This window comes from Engystomops pustulosus, chromosome 11, assembly GCF_040894005.1.
Source record: "Engystomops pustulosus chromosome 11, aEngPut4.maternal, whole genome shotgun sequence".
NCBI classification, from domain to species: domain Eukaryota; kingdom Metazoa; phylum Chordata; class Amphibia; order Anura; family Leptodactylidae; genus Engystomops; species Engystomops pustulosus.
In genome coordinates, this window is record NC_092421.1 from 11,825,340 (window position 1) to 11,847,860 (window position 22,521).

Genomic DNA, 22,521 nt, shown 5'->3' on the forward strand with positions numbered 1-22,521 from the left:
GATAGTGTGGACAGGCCGTTCCCCTGTGTCGCTGCACCTCTCCCCTCCTCCAGCAGCGCACTCCCCCTGCATTGCCGCTTCCTCTTTCAGTACAAGAAGGAAGAGAAAAGAAACTGGTGAGTGAAAGACTATCCTGGGTATTGAAATGTGCTGATAATTGTAGTGATATGAAAGATGATGGTGGTGGTAGGTGCTGCTGGTCACTAAGCAGTCTTCATAGCTGCAGCTCGCAGGGGTCTTTTATGTGCATTAAGGATATTTAGTAAGTATTTTTGGGTTGTGTTGAATCTGACAATGATGTAAGTTAGTCTCAGGTTATATTTTTCTATGTTGTCGGAGCTTCAGACTTGCATAATTGTAAGGTCAGAACTGTTAGGGGCCAGGAGAGGGGATCACGTGTCCCAGAATTTAGGAGGAGTATTCAACCTACTTTTCTTCAAAGGAAATCTACCACCTCGACGAAGGATTGTAAACCAAGCACACTGGCATGCAGGTGCGTGCCCCCTCTGTGTCCGCTCTTCCCTGCATAATTTTAAAGCCTTTTTTTTATTAAAAGAAAGGTATAAGAAGCTAAAAGAAGAGCGGGTCCTACCAGAAGGGGCACACACCAGTATGTCAGTGTGCTTGGCTTACAATCTTTCATCCTGGTGGAAGGTGTCCTTAAGCACCTAAAGAATCTCCTTTAATTGATTACTATTTACAATCGTTACCGCTCCATCATTGTTGTGATGGACGTTAGTTCTTGTTAAGGGCTGACAATTTAGGTTTCCTTCATAAAATGGTACAATACACTTTACTGTTGTTTTTCAGTCCCTGTGTACAGCAAGCATTGGACTGTAAGTTGGAAGTCTTGGAACCTAAAACCTGGTTCTAACAGGTAAATCCCTCACTCTAGTTTTTGGAATTCTGGGAATACAAATTTTTTTGTCTCGACCTACAATTTTAAAATATACAGTTTCAACTTACATACAAATTCAACTTAAGAACAAACCTATGGACCCTATCTTGTATGTAACCTGGGGACTTCCTGTACTAGATCTAAACTGGATGAAGTTTCTTCTTGTCATCATCTTCTGATCCACTAGAAGGACTAGTTACACGGTCTTTAGTATGTAGATGCCTTATCCTAACTGTTGGTAGATTATTATGTGCAGAAACCTTTAAAGGGAACCTGTCACCAGATTTTCACAAATACAGCTAGTGGGAAGTTTCCATAGAGCCCTATTTACTAACTGGCAACCTTCTTGTTATCATAAATCATCTTTATAACCTTGCCTTGCATACAGCCTGAATCCTGCAATTTCTTCTCAGCATTCAGCAATATTGTCATGTGACCAGGGTGACATCATCTTTAGCCTCCTAACATTAGCAAACTGTATCCCATGCATATATCTGATCACATAAAATCACAGCAACCTCCATGTAGGATGTAGAAGTCCATGCAGGTCTGTGTATCTGCCCTGAGACCTCTTACACTAGATTAATTTTTTATAGAGAGGAGAAAGCTGCTTCCAAACACTACAGGCAGATCCAGGTCTCCTACCCAATGTAGACATAGACTTCTTTGGGTTGTACAAAAAAGAAACTGCAGTGTAGACTGATATTGCAATATGCACAGGTTTACTTTGCAATTTGTATTTTAAGGAACTTGCAGACATCATGGACCAATTTTATCATGATGCCTCCATCAATGGGGTGGCAGCTGATGTAGTAGTGGCACAAAATACTACTGATGACGCTAATGAACAGGTAAGTTGTATGTAAGTGCAATGTTAATTAAAGATGAGGTTTGCCATTTGTATTGCGCCAGGAGGTAGGTGAAGGTTCACCACCTCTTTGGACATATATGTGAACATACATACTGTACTGGTTGCTACACAGATTCAGGGGCACTTTTCTTACTAGCCGCCATGGGTGCTGAGATATCAGTCCAGGTATCTGAACATTATACTCCTCTCTACTGTCAGAGAGGAGGAGCTGGAGCAGAGATAGGGGCATGTGTTATGATAATCTTTTACTTGTCAGAGAAGATAAACATTAGACACGCCTCCTCCCAGAACCTCCTCTCTGACAGTAGAGAGGATGATAATGGTCAGATACTGTGACTGATATCTTAGCAACCTTGGGATCAAAAAAGAAAATTCAAAGTGCCCCCCCCAATCTGTGTAACAGCTCCTATATAACATTTTGCTCATCTTCATGTGTGTGAGGTGGTGAAATGTCCTCTTTAATGGGGTTTAGGACTGTGTGTGGGCCATTTCAACACATGAATGTACTTTCTTTTAAACCATTCTACTGTAGCGTTGGCAGCATGTATATAGGGTCGCTTTCCTTGTATTAGGTGAATCTAGGCCCCAGTCTGTTTTTGGTAGCCTCTAAGGTTTTTTTCCAGGATTACCCTGTATTTTGGTTTATCCATCTTCCCCTCAATTCAATGTTGTGTTCAGGGCGACGCGCACTGTTTTTGTCCTCCACATATAGCAATTTCCATTTAGGCCAAAAAGTTCGATCTTCTACTTATCTCTGCTATGACATGGGAAACTGGAAATGGGACTTATAGCAAGATTTATTTTTACCACAACTTTCCTCTTCTATGGAGGCCACATTTGTTGAGTACAGGATTAGTATAACTTTGTCCTTGTATCATGTACCCTATAAGGATTTAAAGGAGCAACATTTTTGAATATTTTTATATTTGCCATTACTCTGATTACTGTATATACTTGAGTACAAGCCGACCTGAGTGTAAGCCTAGGCCCCTAATTTTACCACCAAAAACTGGGAAAACCTATTGACTCGAGTATAACCCAACGGTGGGAAATGCATTGGTCACAACCTCCCAGTATATAGCCAGGAAGCCCCCAGTAGTATACAGCCTGCCCCCTGTAGTATATAGCCAGCCAGTCCCCTGTAGTGTATAGCCAACTCCCTTTAGTATATAGCCAGCCAGCCCCCTGTAGTGTATAGCCAACTGCCTTTAGTATATAGCCTGCCAGCCTCCTGTAGTATATAGCCTGCCAGCCCCCTGTAGTATATAGCCTGCCAGCCCCCTGTAGTATATAGTCACCCATTCCCCTGTAGTATATAGCCAGCCTCCTTTAGTATATAGCCAGCCCCTTTAGTATATAGCCAGCCAGCCCCAAGTTTGTCATGAACATAAAAAAATAAACTTACATACTCACCTTCTGGCGCCCCAGATGCTTGGCGCAGCTCCTCTTCTTTCTTAACTCTGCTGTACCAGCCATGCGCTCTGCAGGCCGGCACATCATGGTGCGCACCAGCCGTCAGAGCACATGGCCGCGCCTCTGCCAGCTAGTACAGCAGAGAGAAGAAAGAAGAGGAGCAGTACGGAGCATCGGGGATACCGGAAGGTGAGTATGTAAGTTTATTGTTTTATTGACTCGTGTATAATCGGAGGTGGGGTTTTTCAGCACATTTTTTTGTGCTGAAAAATTCGGCTTATAAACGAGTTTATACGATATGTATCTAGTAAGAAAATATATATGAGAGTTATGAATTGCATGTAGAACATTTCTAAAGGAGGAGATAAAGGTCGAGACTATAACTGACCAGAGTATTTCTCGTAGTGTCCAAGTCTCTGCTCATAACGCATAGATTTTATCTATGAGAATGTTATGATTGTTGTAATAACGTAGGCGTTGCTTTTTAGCCGTTGGAAGAGTTACTAGGTGACAATGCAGATTATGATGAAGAAGCGGAGGAGAAGAGGTACTACAGACGGAAGAGATTCCTTACAGTGAAAAGTGTTATATTTGCAAGTCTGGGAGCTGCTTTGACATACAGCGTTTATCTAGGTACGTAGAACACTTCCTACGATGTGAGAAGGAGATCCATCAGTCGTGGCCAGAAAAGTGGGACTAGATGTGACACGAAGGGATGGATTTTGAGGAATTCAGTCAGGTGTCTTAGCTGAAAAAAGAGGCATATCAACTAAATTCATGGTATTATATACAGGCAGTCCCCGGGTTACATACAAGATAGGGTCTGTAGGTTTGTTCTTAAGTTGAGTTTGTATGTAAGTCGGAACTGTATACTTTATCATTGTAATCCCAGGAAGAACTTTTTTGGTCTCTGTGACAATTGGATTTAAAAAATTTTGGGTTGTCATAAGAATCAATATTAACACTAAAGCTTCATTACAGACGCCTGTGATAACTGTTATAGCTGATTATTGTAGCCTAAGGCTAAAGTACAGTAAATTACTAATATCCAGTGGTCCGCTTGTAACTAGGGGTCGTATGTAAGTCGAGTGTTCTTAAGTAGGGGACCGCCTGTAATCCAAATCAGAACGATGATAACAACAAATGTATTAATACTAGTGCTTATAAATAGACAAAGAGACTATTTTAGGTGGGAAAGATTTGGCCACGACATGCTTATTAGATTATTATTAGTGCTATTAGAGCTTAAAGGGGACCTGTCACCTAAGGGCAATTTCAGTGGGACAGGTTCCCACTGAAACAGTATAATATAGCAACATCCACCACTGGGCCCTAGCCTTTTCTTGGGGCTTGGAGGCAGCCGGGGCCCAGAATACAAGAGTATATACAAGGCTAGAGCGGCCTTGGGCGCGCTGTGGTCACGGTGCTTGGTATGGGGACCGGAGGATGGGCCTACAGCCCAGGTAGTGTGTGCAAGAAATATGGCGGGAGAGGCTGATGTACTGGTTTCTCCCTGAGGCAACCCCTGAGTGTCTGTAGGATGAATCCCTGGGTGATGGATGGGGAAGCCTGTGGTGATGGAACAGCCGTATCCAGGGATCAGACGGAGGCAATGTTGTGCACCGTACCGTTCCGTAGTCATGAAAAGATAGGACACGTCCTATCTTCTCTCGTCAGACGACGCCGTGCCGTGTATTTCCGTGCCTTATGAGCCCGTATATACGTGACGTTTTTCATCCGTATGCAGCACGTATGTAACCCATATCTTATACGTCCCCATAGACTTCTATGGCATATGAAAACTGAAAAACTGGAGAAAATAGAACATGCTCTATATTTTTATAAGGCCAGAATACGGTGCGGTAGGGTACGGCGTTAACAACGGCAATATAAATGGTTGGACGTATTGTCCATTGAAATAAATGTGGCCGTATGTAACCCGTAAGCCTTTTTCATACGGTCGTGTGAATGCAGCCTAAATCAACCCTAAAACAACCCATTAATAAACTATTAATAAATGTGCCCCATTGTGCTTTGGTAGCAGCACCTCTCCAGGTATCTGATATTTGCTGCATCGGCCGGTCACTGACCATTAGGACCTAGAATTTTGTGACTTCTATATTTTGCTTGACTAGAAATATGAAGCTAGTATCTGCTTTCAGAAAAGTAAGCATTTTGGATAAGTCGGATTATGTGCTCACATCAGGTTATGATGCCGCCATTTCTTTATTTCAGGACTTCTTGAGATGCAGCTGATTTTACATTATGATGAAACTTACAGAGAAGTGAAATACGGCAATATGGGACTACAGGATATCGATAACAAGATGCTGATGGGTATAAACGTCACTCCAATTGTTGCCCTGCTCTATACGCCTGTACTCATCAGGTTTGTATGTACATGTGTGTTATATAGCATTCTGTGATACAAGGTACATGACTTATTGGGGGTCATTTACTAAGGGCCCGATTCGCGTTTTCCCGACGTGTTACCCGAATATTTCCGATTTGCACCGATTTTCCCTGTATTGCCCCGGGATTTTGGCACACGCGATCGGATTGTGTCGCATCGGCGACGGCATACACGCGACGGAAATCGGGGGGCGTGGCCAAGCGAAAACCAGACGGATTCGTCAAAACCGCCGCATTTAAAACAATAAAAGTGTCGCTTGGGACGTGCTTACCTTCACTTGGTCCGGCCCGGTGAACTCCAGCGCGTTCAGATGCTTTTCAGCGCAGCAGCGCCACCTGGTGGACAGCGGAGGAACAACCTTGATGAATCCCGGCCGGACCCGAATCCACCGCAGAGAACGCGCCGCTGGATCGCGAACGGACCGGGTAAGTAAATCTGCCCCATTGTTTTGGGATGAAATTCCTCTTTAAATAAAATATATTTAAAGCAGTGACTCCTGAAATACGTCTTTTGTGATAATAAAAGGCAAACAACCAAGTATTGTTTTGTATGAGGCCTTAGACTATAGATACTATAGTATATATGTATCAAGAAAAAGACAAAAAAAAATTTAAATAGTTAAAGGGGTTTACCAAGGAAAGAAAGTTCTCAAATTCTAATCTCTTAGTGATATTTACACAGTAAAGATGATTTTAACTGCTTACTTTACAATTTTACCCAGTTTTACTGCTGTTTTTGCTCCTACTAGTGATGGTCAGTGTAAGATTTAGTATTGTGGACAACACTAGCTGAGCAGACACTTCATGATCCCTCTGAGCTATGAGATGCTGTGTGCTGACAATGTGCTTAGATTATCAGTGCCCAGGGTTCAGCTACACTTTTATTTAGCTTCTGAAGATTCTACTAATATCAGACACAGATATGATAAACAATATAAAATGTATTTATCCCTTTAGCTTGAGTCTTGAGATGAATATAAGACACAATAACACACTCAGCTCTGTTACCTCACCTTTAAAACACAGTCAGCACTTCTATGCCCCCCTCCCTTCGGATTCAGAGCTCATCTTGTCTGTAGAGCTGTTACTGGACAGGAAGTGACTGTGTCTGTAGTGCTCTCTGCCTCCCCCTGCAGTACAGGAGAAGCTATTCATGCCACAGGAAACTGCCCGACCATAGTCAGGAGTTTATGGTCGTATCCAAGGACGACCAAAATACTGATAGAGACAGGTTGGAATTATATCTGTGCAATCCTGCATTCTTGTTAATAACAGTGAATTATCCTGCACATATATAAGAATCTTCTCTTTGTGGGAAAACCCCTTTAAACAACATAAATGAGGAAGGTAACTTAGGAACAATTTTTAATTTTTTTTTGCCAATAAACCACTCGATTGGTCCGTTCAGTGTCAGTATGTTCTAATCCTTATATCAGACAATTACTTTTCAGATACTTTGGTACAAAATGGATGTTGTTCCTGTCCTCTGGGATCTATGCTTTGTTTGTCTCCACCAACTACTGGGAAAGATACTACACACTTGTTCCTTCTGCTACAGTCATCGGAGCCATGATTGTGCCCTTCTGGGCATCTATAGGCAATTATATTACCAGGTAAGTAATTGTACCAGTGTTTTTGTAAACATGAACATAGGAAGGAGAGTCATCTCACCTGAGGGTCTTGCAGTATTAGTCCTGGTAGGCTGGGGGACGGATAAACTTTATTCCAAGTATACACAAAACGAGACAAAATCCAGCTCACAACACAATCCAGGTTGATCAAAAAAACGCGTAGATTTTCTTTCTTTCATCCTTTTAAAATCCATAGGGAAAGTACGACCACACCTCTCGGTCTACACGTTTTTTACTGATTAACCCCTTCCTGCCGCAGCCCTTTTGCGTTTTTGCGTTTTCATTTTTCACTCCCCACCTCCTTCAAACATCTATAACTTTTTTTATTTTTCTGTGTGACGGCTTGTTATTCTTTGGGTCAGTGCAATCACGGGGATAACAAATTTGTATAGATTTTATAATGTTTTCATACATTTACAAAAATTTAAATCTCCTGTACAAAAAAAAGTCCTGGTGAAATCATTTTTTGCGACTTTCGATGAAGTTTTCAATGCTACCATTATTAGGACTTTACGACCATTTGATCACTTTTTATATTTTTTAAAATGACTTTGGGGTTAAAAGCAATGAAAAATCGTTTTTATATTTTGATAGATCGGGCAATCTCGGACACCGCTTTACGGTGTTTTTACTGTTTATTTATATTTATATAAGTTCCCCCCCTTTAGTATACAGCCAGCCAGCACCATTTAGTATACAGCCAGGCAGCCCCCTGTAGTATACAGCCTGCCAGACTCATGTAGTATACAGCCAGCCAGCACCATGTAGTATACAGCCTGCCAGCCCCTTTAGTATACAGCCAGCCTCCTTTAGTATACAGCCAGTCCCCTGTAGTATACAGCCAGCCAGCCCCCTGTAGTATACAGCCAGCCAGCCCCCTGTAGTATACAGCCAGCCCCCTGTAGTATACAGCCAGCCTGCCCCCTATAGTATACAGCCAGCCAGCCCCCTGTAGTATACAGCCAGCCCCCTGCAATATACAGCCTGCCAGCCCCCATGTAGTATACAGCCAGCCCCCATGTAGTATACAGGCAGCCAGCCCCATGTAGTATACAGGCAGCCAGCCCCATGTAGTTTACAGCCAGCCTGCCCCCTGTAGTATACAGCCAGCCTGCCCCCTGTAGTATACAGCCAGCCTGCCCCCTGTAGTATACAGCCTGCCAGCCCCCTGTAGTATACAGCCTGCCAGCCCCCATGTAGTATAAAGCCAGCCCCCTGTCGTATACAGCCAGCCCCCAGTAGTATACAGCCTGCCAGCCCTCATGTAGTATACAGGCAGCCAGCCCCCTGTAATATACAGCCAGCCACCCACAGTAGTATACAGCCAGCCCCATATAGTATACAGCCAGCCAGCCCCCTGTAATATACAGCCAGCCACCCACAGTAGTATACAGCCAGCCCCATATAGTATACAGCCAGCCAGCCCCCTGTAGTATACAGCCAGCCAACCTCATGTAGTATAGAGCATGCCAGCCCCCTGTAGTATAAAGCCAGCCCCCTGTCGTATACAGCCAGCCCCCAGTAGTATACAGCCTGCCAGCCCTCATGTAGTATACAGGCAGCCAGCCCCCTGTAATATACAGCCAGCCACCCACAGTAGTATACAGCCAGCCCCATATAGTATACAGCCAGCCAGCCCCCTGTAATATACAGCCAGCCACCCACAGTAGTATACAGCCAGCCCCATATAGTATACAGCCAGCCAGCCCCCTGTAGTATACAGCCAGCCAACCTCATGTAGTATAGAGCATGCCAGCCCCCTGTAGTATACAGCCTGCCAGCCCCCAGTAGTATACAGCCTGCCAGCACCCATGTAGTATACAGGCAGCCAGCCCCATGTAGTATACAGCCAGCCACCCACAGTAGTATACAGCCAGCCCCATATAGTATACAGCCAGCCAGACCCCTGTATACCAAGCACATAAAAAAAAATAAACTTAATACTTACCCTCCGGTTATACTCACTCACCCCCGATGCTTGGCGCAGGCTCCCGATCCCTGGCGCGGCTCATCTTCTTTCTTCTCTTTGCTGTAATAGCCGGCAGGATCGCATCCATGCGATCTGCCGGCCAGCACACACTATGATGCAGCGTTATCGCCGCTGATGACGTCATCAGCGGCGACACCGCCGCATCATAGTGTGTGCTGGCCGGCAGATCGCATGGACGCGACTCTGCCGGCTATTACAGCAAAGAGAAGAAATAGAGAAGAGAGAAGAGGAGCCGCCGGGAGCCGTGCTGTGGATTGGGAGCCTCGCCAAGGATCCGGGCTGATCGCATATTGTAATGAAAGGGTTAAAACGAGACAGCCTTGGGTCTTCAGAAGACTGTCTGTCATGCCGACGGATCGCTGCTCCCCGATGACGTCATGGGGAGCGACGAACCATGCCAAGATGGCGGCGCCCATTCGCCACCATTTTTTTCAGCCGCCGGCAAAGGTGCACCGATCGTGGGTGTTAGCGGCTATGGAGAGGGTTCAGCCCGTGAGCCCTCTCCATGCACCCGCATCCGACATATGACGTACTATTACGGCACGTGTTGGTAAGGGGGTTAAGAAATTTTTCCGAAATGAGTAGACCGAGAGCTGTGGTTGTGCGTTCCCTATGTTTTGTCCACCATGGATTTTAAAAGGATGAAAGAAACACTTTTTTTATGGTCACCCTGGATTGTGTTGTGAGCTGGATTTTGTTTCATTTTGTGTTTTTTTTGTGGTACAAAATGATCAAAATGCAGCAGAATCTCTGAATACAAAATGTGTCATTTCAGAATGGCTCAGAGATATTATGAGTTTGTAAATTACAAAGAGGAGAACCTGCGAGAACAGCAGAAGCAGCCGCGAGGAGCCAGCCACAAGTACATCATCATATTTCAGAGCATTTTCTTCTCTATCTTCCATGTGGGTGACTCCCATTACAATGTTTGAACCGTCCGCCATTGACGTTCCTGTTGCTCATTTCTCTTTCTCGTCTTCGCAGTTGTGCTTTATCATATCCCAGTTTCCAGTTTACTTCTTCCTTAGCAAATTATTTTATGGATATAACCACACCTTATGCGATGTCAAGCAGTGTGGTAAGTAAGCAGCCGCCCTTCCAAGTTTCCAAAATGCAATGTATCCAATGTTGTACCCAATTTTGATCTTGCCCAAGCTGGAGGTAAAAGGCTTTTATTTTGTCACAAACCTGTGAATATGAATTTGTTGATCTTAAAAATGTCTTTGTCAGCATTCTGAATAATTTCAGTAGTTTATATAAGTTTAATTCACATTACCTGGCTCCCTGCCAGCAGCGTGTGGTATGTCCCGGAGAGGGGCAGCTCCAGCCTGTGTGTGCCAGTGTCAGACTCCTCTCCGCCACACTCATCCAGCTCCCTCCTCACTTCCTGTCGTGTGGATGAGTGTGGAGGAGAGTGCGAATGTATGAGAAATCACAGGCACACACAGGCTGCAGCTGCCTCTCTCCAGGACTCACTACATGCTGCTGGCAGGGAGCCAGGTGATGTGAATTAAACTTACATAAAGTACTGAAATGATTCAGAATGAGAAGTCAGCGCAATTGCGCCAAAATCCGATGGCGTGCGACCCAATCCCCTTCTAAATACCTGCCACAGCGGTGCAAATTCCGAAAATTCCTAAAAGCCGCCGAAAGTGCGATCCGCGGGACCCTTAGTAAATAAGCCCCGATATCTGCTCATTTTCACATGACTATGGGGGAGATTTTTTTATAGGAATATGGGGGAGATTTCCTATCAAAGATATCATTTTAGAATTGATATTTCATACCCCACATGAGGGGGCTAATAGTCTAGTAGGGTAAAGTTAGGTTCCTTTTATTTAGGTGCATCGCCTACGGCAGAAGCTCCAATCTATGGAACTTGCGTAGATTTGCCTAAATTCTTTGGGACCTGATGGTGTGAAGGATGCAGATTCATTAAAAGTTTAACATTTTTGTGTACAGCATTTTTGGCATAAAGTGTTTGATAAGTTGCCCTTTTTACCGGGGTTTCACATTGGTGTTTTTACTGAACCCATTCTGGCCTATGGACACATACAGACTGGTTTTCTCTTCCTGCTTCAGTGATTTGTCACTGATGTCTTTTTGAATGAGTCTTTTTAGTGATCTTTTTCACACTTCAGTTTTTATTTCCACTGATCCAATGTTGTCGGTAAACACAAAAATAACAGGTTCTAAACCGATCAATGAAACAAAAATGAAGTGTGAAAATCCCATTGAAATGAATGGGTCAGTAAGACATCAGTGAGAAATCACTGAAACCAGGAAGAGAAAACCAGTCTGTATGTGTCCATAAGCCAACATGGGGTCAAGGAAAAATCACTGGCAATGTGAGTCAACCCTAAACATGTTTCATATATGGCAGCACGGTGACTCAGTGGTTAGCATTACAGCCTTGCAGCGCGGGGGTCCTGGATTCAAGTCCCAAGGTCAACATCTGCAAAGAGTTTGTATGTTCTCTCCGTGTTCGTATGAGTTTCCTCCGGGTCCTCCGGTTTCTTCCCACACTCCAAAACATACTGGTAAGATGATTTGATTGTGAGCCCCATTGGGGACAGGGACTGATTTGGCAAGTTCTGTACAGCGCTGCGTAATCTGTGTGCGCTATATAAATAAAGAATAATTATTATTATATTATCCTTGCAGGTGCCTCCATCACACATGGACTTATTCCAGGGTTTAATGTGACCGTTTTACATACTCTGCCATCAAGTGTGAATCTGATCTACGTGGAAAGCGTGCTAATGCTCATAGCTCTGTTATCTATGTTACTGGTAAGAGAGGGGTCCCAGAGGAAGTGTGTGGGGAGGGGTGCTTGTCTCTTATCAGTACACATTGGGGCAAATTTACTTACCTGGTCCTGTCGCGATCCCCGATTCGGACGGTCCGACGAAGATGAAGTCCGGCGCAATTCACGTAGCTCGTGCGTCCGAGTTCCTGCATCCATCGCTTCCCTGACGAGGTCCGCCGGAGTTCACCTTCTTCTACCCGGTGCTTGTAAGTGCGACACAATTCGAAATGTTAAATCCCGCACGTAGTCCGAAACTGTCGGGTTGTCTGACGCCCCCCCCCCCCATTTGCGCCGCGTGCAAACCAGCGCCGATGCGCCAAAATCCGATCGCGTGCGCCAAAATCCCCTGCGGCGCAAAACTGAAATCTTTGGGAAACCCGACGAAAATGTGCTCCGCGGACCCTTAGTAAATGAGCCCCATTAAGCTACTATTTGGTTAGATGAGGTACAAGCTGTGAAAAATATGAACCTGTTGCTTCTTTTCTTTAGATCCTGATCCTGTGTGGTTCTGCATATCGGCCTACTGAAGAGATTGACCTCCGTAGTATAGGCTGGGGTAACATATTCCAGTTACCCTTCAAGCATGCCAGGGACTATCGCCTGCGCCTTATGACTCCTTACTTTCTTTACACTGGATTTGAGGTTCTGTTTGTCTGTACCGGTTTTGCACTGGTAAGTTATATTACCATTACAGTTGAATGGACCCATGATGGTCAAGTTCGGTTAGGTGACCGGGTTTGACCCGGGACCATTCAGGGCTATGGCCATGGCTAGGGGCATCAAAATGCAGAATTTTCAGTTGGGCCGCCATGTCAACTAATTTCTGTGATGACAACGATATAATGAGGATAAAGTTAGAGAAATAGTGGATCTAAGTCAAGAATTGGTGATGCATTATTTTCCACCAATATGATAACAATCATATGGGCATTTTTGGATGCTATGGGACTTGTCTGGAGTAACTACTCGGTTCTCTGCATCATATGTTTCTTAACCCCTTTACAACCGGTCAACATAAAATAACGTTGATTTGGCATGGAGGCGAGTATGGAGAAAGCTCACAGACTTAGCCCTCTCTCTACATGATGGTTGTCAGCTCTGATATCTGCCACTAACTGCTGCAATAGATGCTGGAAAACCGCAGCACACAATCAGACATTTTGGTGACCCCCCCCCACCACCCTGTGGTGTCATCCATTTCCATGACCATTGTAAACCATAGGCTCCCATAGCTGTACATTGGTATCTAGTTACAGTCTGTATATTCACTATATACTGGAATATAGTTGTATTGCAGTATGTTGTAATCTGACCCACTAGACCAGTGATGGGGAACCTTTTAGAGACCGAGTGCGCAAACTACAACCAAGACCCACTAATTTATCGCAAAGTGCCAACACAGAAATTTAATTAGTGATTTACGCTCCCTGCACAGATTTCATTGATACCAGCACCCTGAGGACACCAATAAAGCAGAAAATAAAAGAAATTTGGATGATCATTGTAGCTTCCCTCCAGGGTCCCATAAACAGGAAGAATTGTCAGGGCCAGAGCAGGAGCTACAATGATAATCCAGATCTGTCCACACCTTCCCACTCCTCCAGTAGTCTCAGGTAGCACTGTCACTATAAAATAGCTCTGTGCACAGCAAGTCCTGGGCTGTCTGGGACTGCAGGAAGATACCTGGAGTCCTCTCTGGTGATGGCCTGAGTGCCCACAGAAAGGGCTCCGAGTGCCACCTCTGGCACCCGTGCCATAGGTTCGCCACCACTGCACTAGGGTTCAAGTACCCTAGGGGGCATAGAATAAAAGTAAAACAATAAAAAAAAGTTTTTAAAAATAGGAAAAAATGCAAATCAACCCCCCTTTCCCTACAACATAAAAAACATAAACATAAACAAAGAAAAATGTCCGATCTATCAAAATAGAAACATTATTTGTTCCTGATGTGAACGCTGTAATGGAAAAAAGTGTCCAAATATAAACAAATAATCAAATAAAAATTAAGTAAAAAGTCATCAAATGGTCGTACCATTTGTATCAATGAAAACGGCTTCTTATCCAGCAAAAAATGCAAACTAGTCCGGGACCGTACACATATGTGTATAATAAAGTTATGTGTGTCACAATGTGAGAACACTAGAGTTTTAAATTTTTTTTAAATTATACGTAATTAAACAATATCAATTTGGTATCTCTGCGATAATACTAACCCAAATACTGGCGGTCCCCTACTTAAGAACACCCGACTTACAGATGACCCCTAGTTAAAAATGGACCTCTGGATATTGGTAATTTCATGTACTTTAGTCCTAGGCTACAATAATCAGCTATAACAGATATCACAGGTGTCTGCAATGAAGCTTTAGTGTTAATCCTGGTTCTTATGACAACCCAACATTTTTAAAATCCAATTGTCACAGAGACCAAAAAAGTTCTGGCTGGGATTACAATTATAAAATATACAGTTCCGACTTACATACAAATTCAACTTAAGAACAAACCTACAGAACCTCTCCTGTACGTAACCCGGGGTCTGCCTGTAATAAAGGGGAGATGTCCTCTGGACCTCACAGTGAAAGCCGTAAAAAACAAAACCCATCAGAAATACTTCCACTGGTCTTTTTTTTAGCAAATTCCTCCATAATTTGGAAATATTTTCCAGATTTCCAGTACATGGGACAGAATAATAATTATAAGGAATATATAGTGAGTATATTTCTCGAGCCTGTCTGTGTTGATTGCTGTTCTCTCTCTACCTGACAGGGATATGGGGTTTGCTCTACCGGACTGGAGAACCTTCAGTACCTCCTCACGGCCTATGGCCTATCAGCCTGCCTCTTCTCTCCTCTTGCACTTTCTTTACTCTGCCTTCCTCGACAAATCCCGTTGTTAGCCGGACCATTACTCCATTCCTGTATCCTGATTGGATTGTTTTTCTGGAGTCCCACCCCCAGGGACCTGTCGCAGGGTCCGCTGCTGTATTTGGTGGCTGTGCTTTGGGGTATTGGTAGTGCCCTGAATAAGACAAGTGTCAGCAGTGAGTATCAACTACTAGGAAGCGTTGCGATGTATATGTTGTTTCCACAGTTCTGATTTGGGTCATTGTTTGGACACTTTTTAAAGGAACCTGTCATCAGGAAGGTCATTTTTACATGATGACGGGTTCCAACAGCCTCGGGAATGTTGAATTGTCGTGCATCTAAATAATTCCACTGATTTTGAATTGTTCCTTTGACGGCTTAATGAGCGCACGCCACGTATTCACGCCCACGGTCTTTGAAGTCTGCCGTGTGATGCATTTACTGGGGCTCATTTACTAAGGGTCCGTCGGACGCATTTCCGCCGGGTTTCGCGAATTTTTCCGTTTTGCACCAAATTGCCCCAGGTTTTTGGCGCATGCGATCGGATTGTGGCGCATCAGTGCCGGCTTTCATATGACAGATATCGGGGGCGTGGCCATCGGACAACCTGACTGATTCGGACAAACCGTGGAATTTAAAAATCAAATTGTGTGGCAAGATCAGCACTCACATACACCAGGAAGAAGATGGTGAACTCCGGCGGACCTCAGCGGGGGAAGCAACACATGCAGGAAATTGGACGCACGATCTTAGTGAATCGCGGCAGCTCCGTATCCTCGTCGGACATTCCGGCAGCGACCCTCAGCTCTGTACACTGAAGTATGAAAAAGTTATTAGCGCCTGAAGATGGCAAAATAAAAAAACTATTTTGTACAGGAGGTTTAAATTTTTGTAAATGTATGAAAACATTATAAAACCTATACAAATTTGTTATCCCTGTAAGCGCACTGACCCAAAGAATAAAGTAGACATGACAATTTTGGCGCACAGTGAAAGCCGTAAAATCCAACCCCACAAGAAAACGGCGCAAATGCATTTTTTCACCAATTTCACAGCATTTGCAATTTTTTTCCTGCTTCCCAGTACATGGCATGGAATATTAAATATCATCACTAAGAAGGGCAATTTCAGAAAACAAGCCCTCACAGAGCTCTCTACACGGAAAAATTTTAAAAAGTTCTAGATTTTTAATGGTGGGGAGTGAAAAATGGAAATGCAAAAACAAAAAAGGGCCGGGTCGTTAAGGGGTTAATATTGTGGTGCTCAGCAGTATAGCAATAGGAATAAGTCATCTCATAAACATAAGCGTTTGAAGCGTGAAGAAAACTGATTAAAAGCCTCTAATCTTTGCTGAAGCTACAGTAGGTAACGCGCTTGTATAGTGGGAATCAGGCCGGTGCTCGTGGTGCTTCCCCCTGCTCTTACTCCACCTGATTGGCTGCTGTTTTTTTATGAGAGACTTTTGTTTTCTTCATGCTTAATACGCATACGGGTGTCCCCTACTTAAGGACACCCGATTTATAGACGACCCCTAGTTGCAGACGGACCCCTCTGCCCCCTCTGACCTCTGGTGACCTCTCTGGATATTACTATAGTCCCCGGCTGCAATGATCAGCTATAAGGTGTCTGTAATGAAGCTTTATTGATAATCCTTGGTCCAATTACAGAAAAAAAATTTGAAATTTCAATAGTCACTGGGGCAAAAAAATTTTTTGTCTGGATCTACAATTATAAAATATACAGTTTCGACTTACATACAAATTCAACTTAAGAACAAACCTATGGACCCTATCTTGTATGTAACCCGGGGGCCACCTGTATAACAATACATCACATGGCTATAGTAGAACACTCGGCCAGTTCTCCTCTGGTCTACTGGTCTGAACTGGAGTTTACACCAATATTTACTATGGAGCTGATCCCTCTTAGTGAATATTGGCGCAGGACCACCAGAGGGGGAATTTTAAGACTGTCTCTCTAAATGTCAATATTAATGAATCCCCCCCATAGTGTAGGAACAATCTACTCAGCGATATTAAACTTGCCACTTACTGAAGATGTTCCCAAAATGCTGGAAGACGAAAGAACCAAGCAGACAAAATTCAAGGGGGAAGTAGTGGCAGGCTGTATACTACAGGGGCTGGCAGGCTATATACTACAGGGGCTGGGCAGGCTGTATACTACAGGGGCTGGCAGGCTATATACTACAGGGGCTGGCAGGCTATATACTACAGGGGCTGGCAGGCTATATACTACAGGGGGCGGCCAGGCTATATACTACAGGGGGCTGGCAGGCTATATACTACAGGGGCTGGCAGGCTATATACTACAGGGGCTGGGCAGGCTGTATACTACAGGGGCTGGCAGGCTATATACTACAGGGGCTGGCAGGCTATATACTACAGGGGCTGGCAGGCTATATACTACAGGGGCTGGCAGGCTATATACTACAGGGGCTGGCAGGCTATATACTGAGGGGGGTGGCAGGCTATATACTAAAGGGGGCTGGCAGGTTATAAACTACAGGGGGCTGGCAGGCTATATACTACAGGGGCTGGCAGGCTATATACTGAGGGGGCTGGCAGGCTATACACTACAGGGGGCTGGCAGGCTATATACTACAGGGGCTGGCAGGCTATATACTGAGGGGGCTGGCAGGCTATACACTACAGGGGGCTGGCAGGCTATATACTACAGGGGCTGGCAGGCTATATACTGAGGGGGCTGGCAGGCTATATACTGGGGGGCAAGCAGGCTATATACAACAGGGGGCTGGCTGGCTATATACTACAGGGGGCTGGCTGGCTATATACTACAGGTGGCTGGCAGGCTATATACTACAGGGGTCTTTCAGGCTATATACTGAGGGGGCTGGCAGGCTCTATACTACAGGGGCTGGCAGGCTATATACTGGGGGGGCAGGCAGGCTATATACTACAGGTGGCTTGCAGACTATATACTACAGGGGGCTGGCTGGTTATATACTACAGGTGGCTGGCAGGCTATATACTACAGTGGGCTGGCAGGCTATATACTACAGGGGGCTGGCTGTATACAACCGGGGGCTTGCTGGCTATATACTGGGAGGGCCATGACCAATGTATTTCCCACCCTCGGCTTATACTCGAGTCAATAGATTTTCCCAGGTTTTTTTTTGTTAAAATTGGGTACCTCGGCTTATACTTGGGTCGGCTTATACTTGAGTATATACAGTAATAGTCATGTGACTGGGTGGCTTATTATTTCATTGTTTCTATTCTTCAGTTCTAATAGGTATGTTCTATGAGGACAAAGGACGACAAGACTTTGTGTTCACCATCTACCACTGGCTCCAGGCACTCGCTATATTTATTGTGTATCTCTGGTCTGAACTGCCCATGATGGTAAGAAAACCAAATATCTGACATTCGTAGCTTCATAGTAGAAAGACACAGGTCCTTCTAGTGCAACCTATTAGTCATACAGTGTTTAGCCAGAGGAAGGCAAAAAATAAAACCAAAAAAAGCCAATGCCAATTGCCCAAGAAATATTCTTGGCACATCCACGGCTTGCCCCGATACCTGTTAAGGCCGAGCACAACACTGTGGCCCAAATATATGAAAGTTTCCTCACTCATGTGCAGGTTGATCCAAAAGTGGCGCAGACTCTTAGTAAATCTGATCTGTTTTCAGGATGTGACACAGTTGCACCTTTTTTTTTAGGTGCACAGTTTTCCAAAGTGTCCGAAAAAGCACAAATAGGGCAAAAACACTACATAAATACATGTGCAAACTCCAAAAACACTTTTGCTGGTGCAATCTTAGACAAAAAACTGGCGCAGACAGAATGCTACATCCGGGCCATAGTGTAGAGCCGAATGATTTACACAGCACTTTACTGGGCGGTCGAGTGCATGGAGAGTCCCGGTAGCCTGTCCTGAGGATAGGCCATCAATACAAATTGTGGATAAGCCCTTTTAGGGGGTCATCAGTTTCACACAAACAGCCCATGTAAACATGGCGTCCGATGGCACGACCCCACGGGCTTCACACAGAGCACTGTAATAGTTAATACAGTTCTTGCGCAGCTGTTTGCCTGGCAGAGGGAACGTCCTTGCGATATATTTCTATATAATGAAGGGACTCCCGTTCTCTGCTCGGTGTACAGCCCGTGGGATAGTGACACCATGCAGCACATTTACATGGGCTGTACATGTTTATGTGCATGGGTCCTTAGACTACATTCACACGCACGTATGGGAGACATATACACGGCCGACGTATATACAGTGTATATATATATACCCCATAGACGGCAATGGCACACGTGCGGCACCGTACTGTTCCGTAGCCGGGAGAAAGACAAGACATGTCCTATCTTCTGCCAGAATACAGTGCCGTGCGCCATATATTACTAAGGAGAGGGGCGGGGTGAGTGGCGCTCGTCCCCTCCTCCTCGCCCCGACACCGCCGTTTGCCCGCCGTGCTACATCGTGTGAATGTACCCTTACTCTGTTTTCTCCTGGTGATCCAGCACTCCGGCTCCCGGTCTGTGGGGTTCTGCTGCCAGTATGTGACTGCTCATCCAGGCTGCAGTGAAACAATAACTCATATGACATGTGATTGCATCTTTTATGCTCCAACTAAATCAGTGTGGTTGTGAGCTCATCACAATGGGGCACATGTTGATTTGTTGTGCATCTGAATAATTCCTATGCTTTTTAATAATTTCTTTAACATTACCTGCTCCTTGCCAGCAGTGTGTGCTGAGTCCCGGGGGCAGTTCAAACAAGAATTGCTTGTGGCAGTGAGTTGATGTAAGTGGAGGGAGGGAGCAGGGGAAAGGCTGGGGGAGGGGGAGGAGATGTGGACAGGGATGGATTCATGTTGGAGCTCCTCTCCTGTGCCCGCATTGCCTCCTATTAAGGGGACCCTGAGGGGAGCTACAATGATAATCCGAATTTCTCCACCTTCTTTCAACTATATTGGTGTCTTCTGGATGCTGATATAATTCAAAGCTCTGATAGGACAGGGGACAACATGTCACGCTCAAAATGGCAATTTGAAAAAGTGGTAGTTTGGACACTCAGTCTCTAAATAATAATTAGTTTAATCTGTAGAATGATCTCTTGTCTTTCTAGGCCAAACTGGGATTAGTGCTAGCCTCTGCCTTGATATCTGTCCTCTCATACCTGTGGATGGAATATAAGATCAGTCACAAGATTCCACCACGGCTCCCTAAAATTCCTTCACCACGTCACAAAGTCAAAGGCTATCGCTACCTGGAAGAGGAGAATTCTGATGAGTCTGAATCTGAAAAAGAGGGAAATGACAGTGATGGAGACAAAGGTGAAATATCATCAGAAGAGGACTGTAGACATGAGCCCCTTCAGAGACGGAGAAGAAACAAACAGGGGAGCTGCTACGAGCAGGCGGTGGTGGAAGAGTGATGGACACTCAGCTTGTAGACGGATCATCCCACCACATCAGTTCATCCATGAGTTATTACATTTGTTCATGTTTCTCAGCTATGGCCTGTACAGATACAGTATTTAGAAGAATCAAAAGCTTAGTTGGGTTTATACCCATTGATTTTGTTTTGTTAAATGTTTTTATTTAAAAGGTTTTGACAGCAGAAACCTCAACGGAGGAAGGGAGGGTAGGGATCATCTGAAAGACAAAGAAAAGTCACTCCCTGAGGAGTCTTTGCAGTTCTTTTGTTTGGTTCGACATGTGTGCTGTGTGTCTGTAGGATTTAGTGGTCTAAAGGTAGAACTGGATTTCGTTGATCTGAATGTAGAAATGGATTTAGCGGTCTGAATGTAGAAATGGATTTAGCGGTCTGAATGTAGAAATGGATTTAGCGGTCTGAATGTAGAAATGGATTTAGCGGTCTGAATGTAGAAATGGATTTAGTTGATCTGAATGTAGAAATGGATTTAGTTGATCTGAATGTAGAAATGGATTTAGCGGTCTGAATGTAGAAATGGATTTAGTTGATCTGAATGTAGGAATGGATTTAGCGGTCTGAATGTAGGAATGGATTTAGTTGATCTGAATGTAGAAATGGATTTAGCGGTCTGAATGTAGAAATGGATTTAGCGGTCTGAATGTAGAAATGGATTTAGCGGTCTGAATGTAGAAATGGATTTAGTTGATCTGAATGTAGGAATGGATTTAGCGGTCTGAATGTAGAAATGGATTTAGCGGTCTGAATGTAGAAATGGGTTTAGTTGATCTGAATGTAGAAATGGATTTAGCGGTCTGAATGTAGAAATGGATTTAGCGGTCTGAATGTAGAAATGGGTTTAGCGGTCTGAATGTAGAAATGGGTTTAGCGGTCTGAAGGTAGAAATGGATTTAGCGGTCTGAATGTAGAAATGGATTTAGCGGTCTGAATGTAGAAATGGATTTAGTTGATCTGAATGTAGGAATGGATTTAGCGGTCTGAATGTAGGAATGGATTTAGTTGATCTGAATGTAGAAATGGATTTAGCGGTCTGAATGTAGAAATGGATTTAGCGGTCTGAATGTAGAAATGGATTTAGCGGTCTGAATGTAGAAATGGATTTAGTTGATCTGAATGTAGGAATGGATTTAGCGGTCTGAATGTAGAAATGGATTTAGCGGTCTGAATGTAGAAATGGGTTTAGTTGATCTGAATGTAGAAATGGATTTAGCGGTCTGAATGTAGAAATGGATTTAGCGGTCTGAATGTAGAAATGGGTTTAGCGGTCTGAATGTAGAAATGGGTTTAGCGGTCTGAAGGTAGAAATGGATTTAGCGGTCTGAATGTAGAAATGGATTTAGCGGTCTGAATGTAGAAATGGGTTTAGCGGTCTGAAGGTAGAAATGGATTTAGCGGTCTGAATGTAGAAATGGGTTTAGCGGTCTGAATGTAGAAATGGATTTAGTTGATCTGAATGTAGGAATGGATTTAGTTGATCTGAATGTAGAAATGGATTTAGCGGTCTGAATGTAGAAATGGATTTAGTTGATCTGAATGTAGGAATGGATTTAGTTGATCTGAATGTAGGAATGGATTTAGCGGTCTGAATGTAGAAATGGATTTAGCGGTCTGAATGTAGAAATGGATTTAGTTGATCTGAATGTAGAAATGGATTTAGCGGTCTGAATGTAGAAATGGATTTAGCGGTCTGAATGTAGAAATGGGTTTAGCGGTCTGAAGGTAGAACTGCTGAACTGAACTGACATGTGGAATTCAGTTTTGCAATCCTGTGTTTGGACGGCTAAATCCAAACAGAGGGGCATTTATTTTGGCGCAGGAAGGCGCTAGAAGCGTGCTATAATTTTCAGTGAAATGTAAATTGATGGTGCAAGGGATTAATGAATTGGCGCACAGACTAAAAGGTCTAGATCTCCTTAGACCAACTTTTAGCTCCTCTATTTTTGCGCCACAAAAAGCACCAAAAAACGTGTCCGAAAAATAGAAGCTCCAGAAAACTGGTGGATTCACAGCCGGCGACAAAACTTTGCAACCAAAAATAGAGCAAGTCGAGAATGTCGGAAAACACCAATATTATGGGGCCGACACTTCATAAATTCAGGTGCAAGAGGCGCAGAGAGGGAAAAAAAAAACACAGCCAGTTTTTCATTTGAAAGGCCATAATAAATACCCCCCAGAGCGCGTTGTT

At 44.1% G+C, this 22,521-nt stretch overlaps 1 protein-coding gene across 2 annotated transcripts; it reads left to right on the forward strand.

The window, feature by feature from the left end:
- Window positions 1-22,521, forward strand: UNC93B1 (unc-93 homolog B1, TLR signaling regulator). Of its 2 annotated transcripts, none has more exons than XM_072130267.1 (13): window positions 1-116; window positions 811-877; window positions 1,645-1,749; window positions 3,671-3,815; window positions 5,418-5,571; window positions 7,046-7,207; window positions 9,991-10,120; window positions 10,200-10,293; window positions 11,880-12,007; window positions 12,514-12,696; window positions 14,791-15,064; window positions 18,153-18,271; window positions 20,008-22,521. In XM_072130267.1, the coding sequence occupies exons 3-13, from the start codon at window positions 1,660-1,662 to the stop codon at window positions 20,314-20,316; spliced, it is 1,788 nt and encodes a 595-aa protein (XP_071986368.1). In that variant the 5' UTR covers window positions 1-116; window positions 811-877; window positions 1,645-1,659; the 3' UTR covers window positions 20,317-22,521. The 2 variants fall into 2 exon arrangements, with proteins under 2 accessions (XP_071986368.1, XP_071986369.1); XM_072130268.1 differs by lacking the exon at window positions 1-116 and adding an exon at window positions 138-262.

Bases quoted from the DNA above. Each gene is read 5' to 3' on its own strand.
- UNC93B1 (XM_072130267.1), top strand. From the start codon at position 1,660: ATGGACCAATTTTATCATGATGCCTCCATCAATGGGGTGGCAGCTGAT. The intron at 1,750-3,670 runs GTAAGTTGTATG...GTTGCTTTTTAG, and splicing joins CTGATGACGCTAATGAACAG to CCGTTGGAAGAGTTACTAGG. The intron at 10,294-11,879 runs GTAAGTAAGCAG...TTATCCTTGCAG, and splicing joins ATGCGATGTCAAGCAGTGTG to GTGCCTCCATCACACATGGA.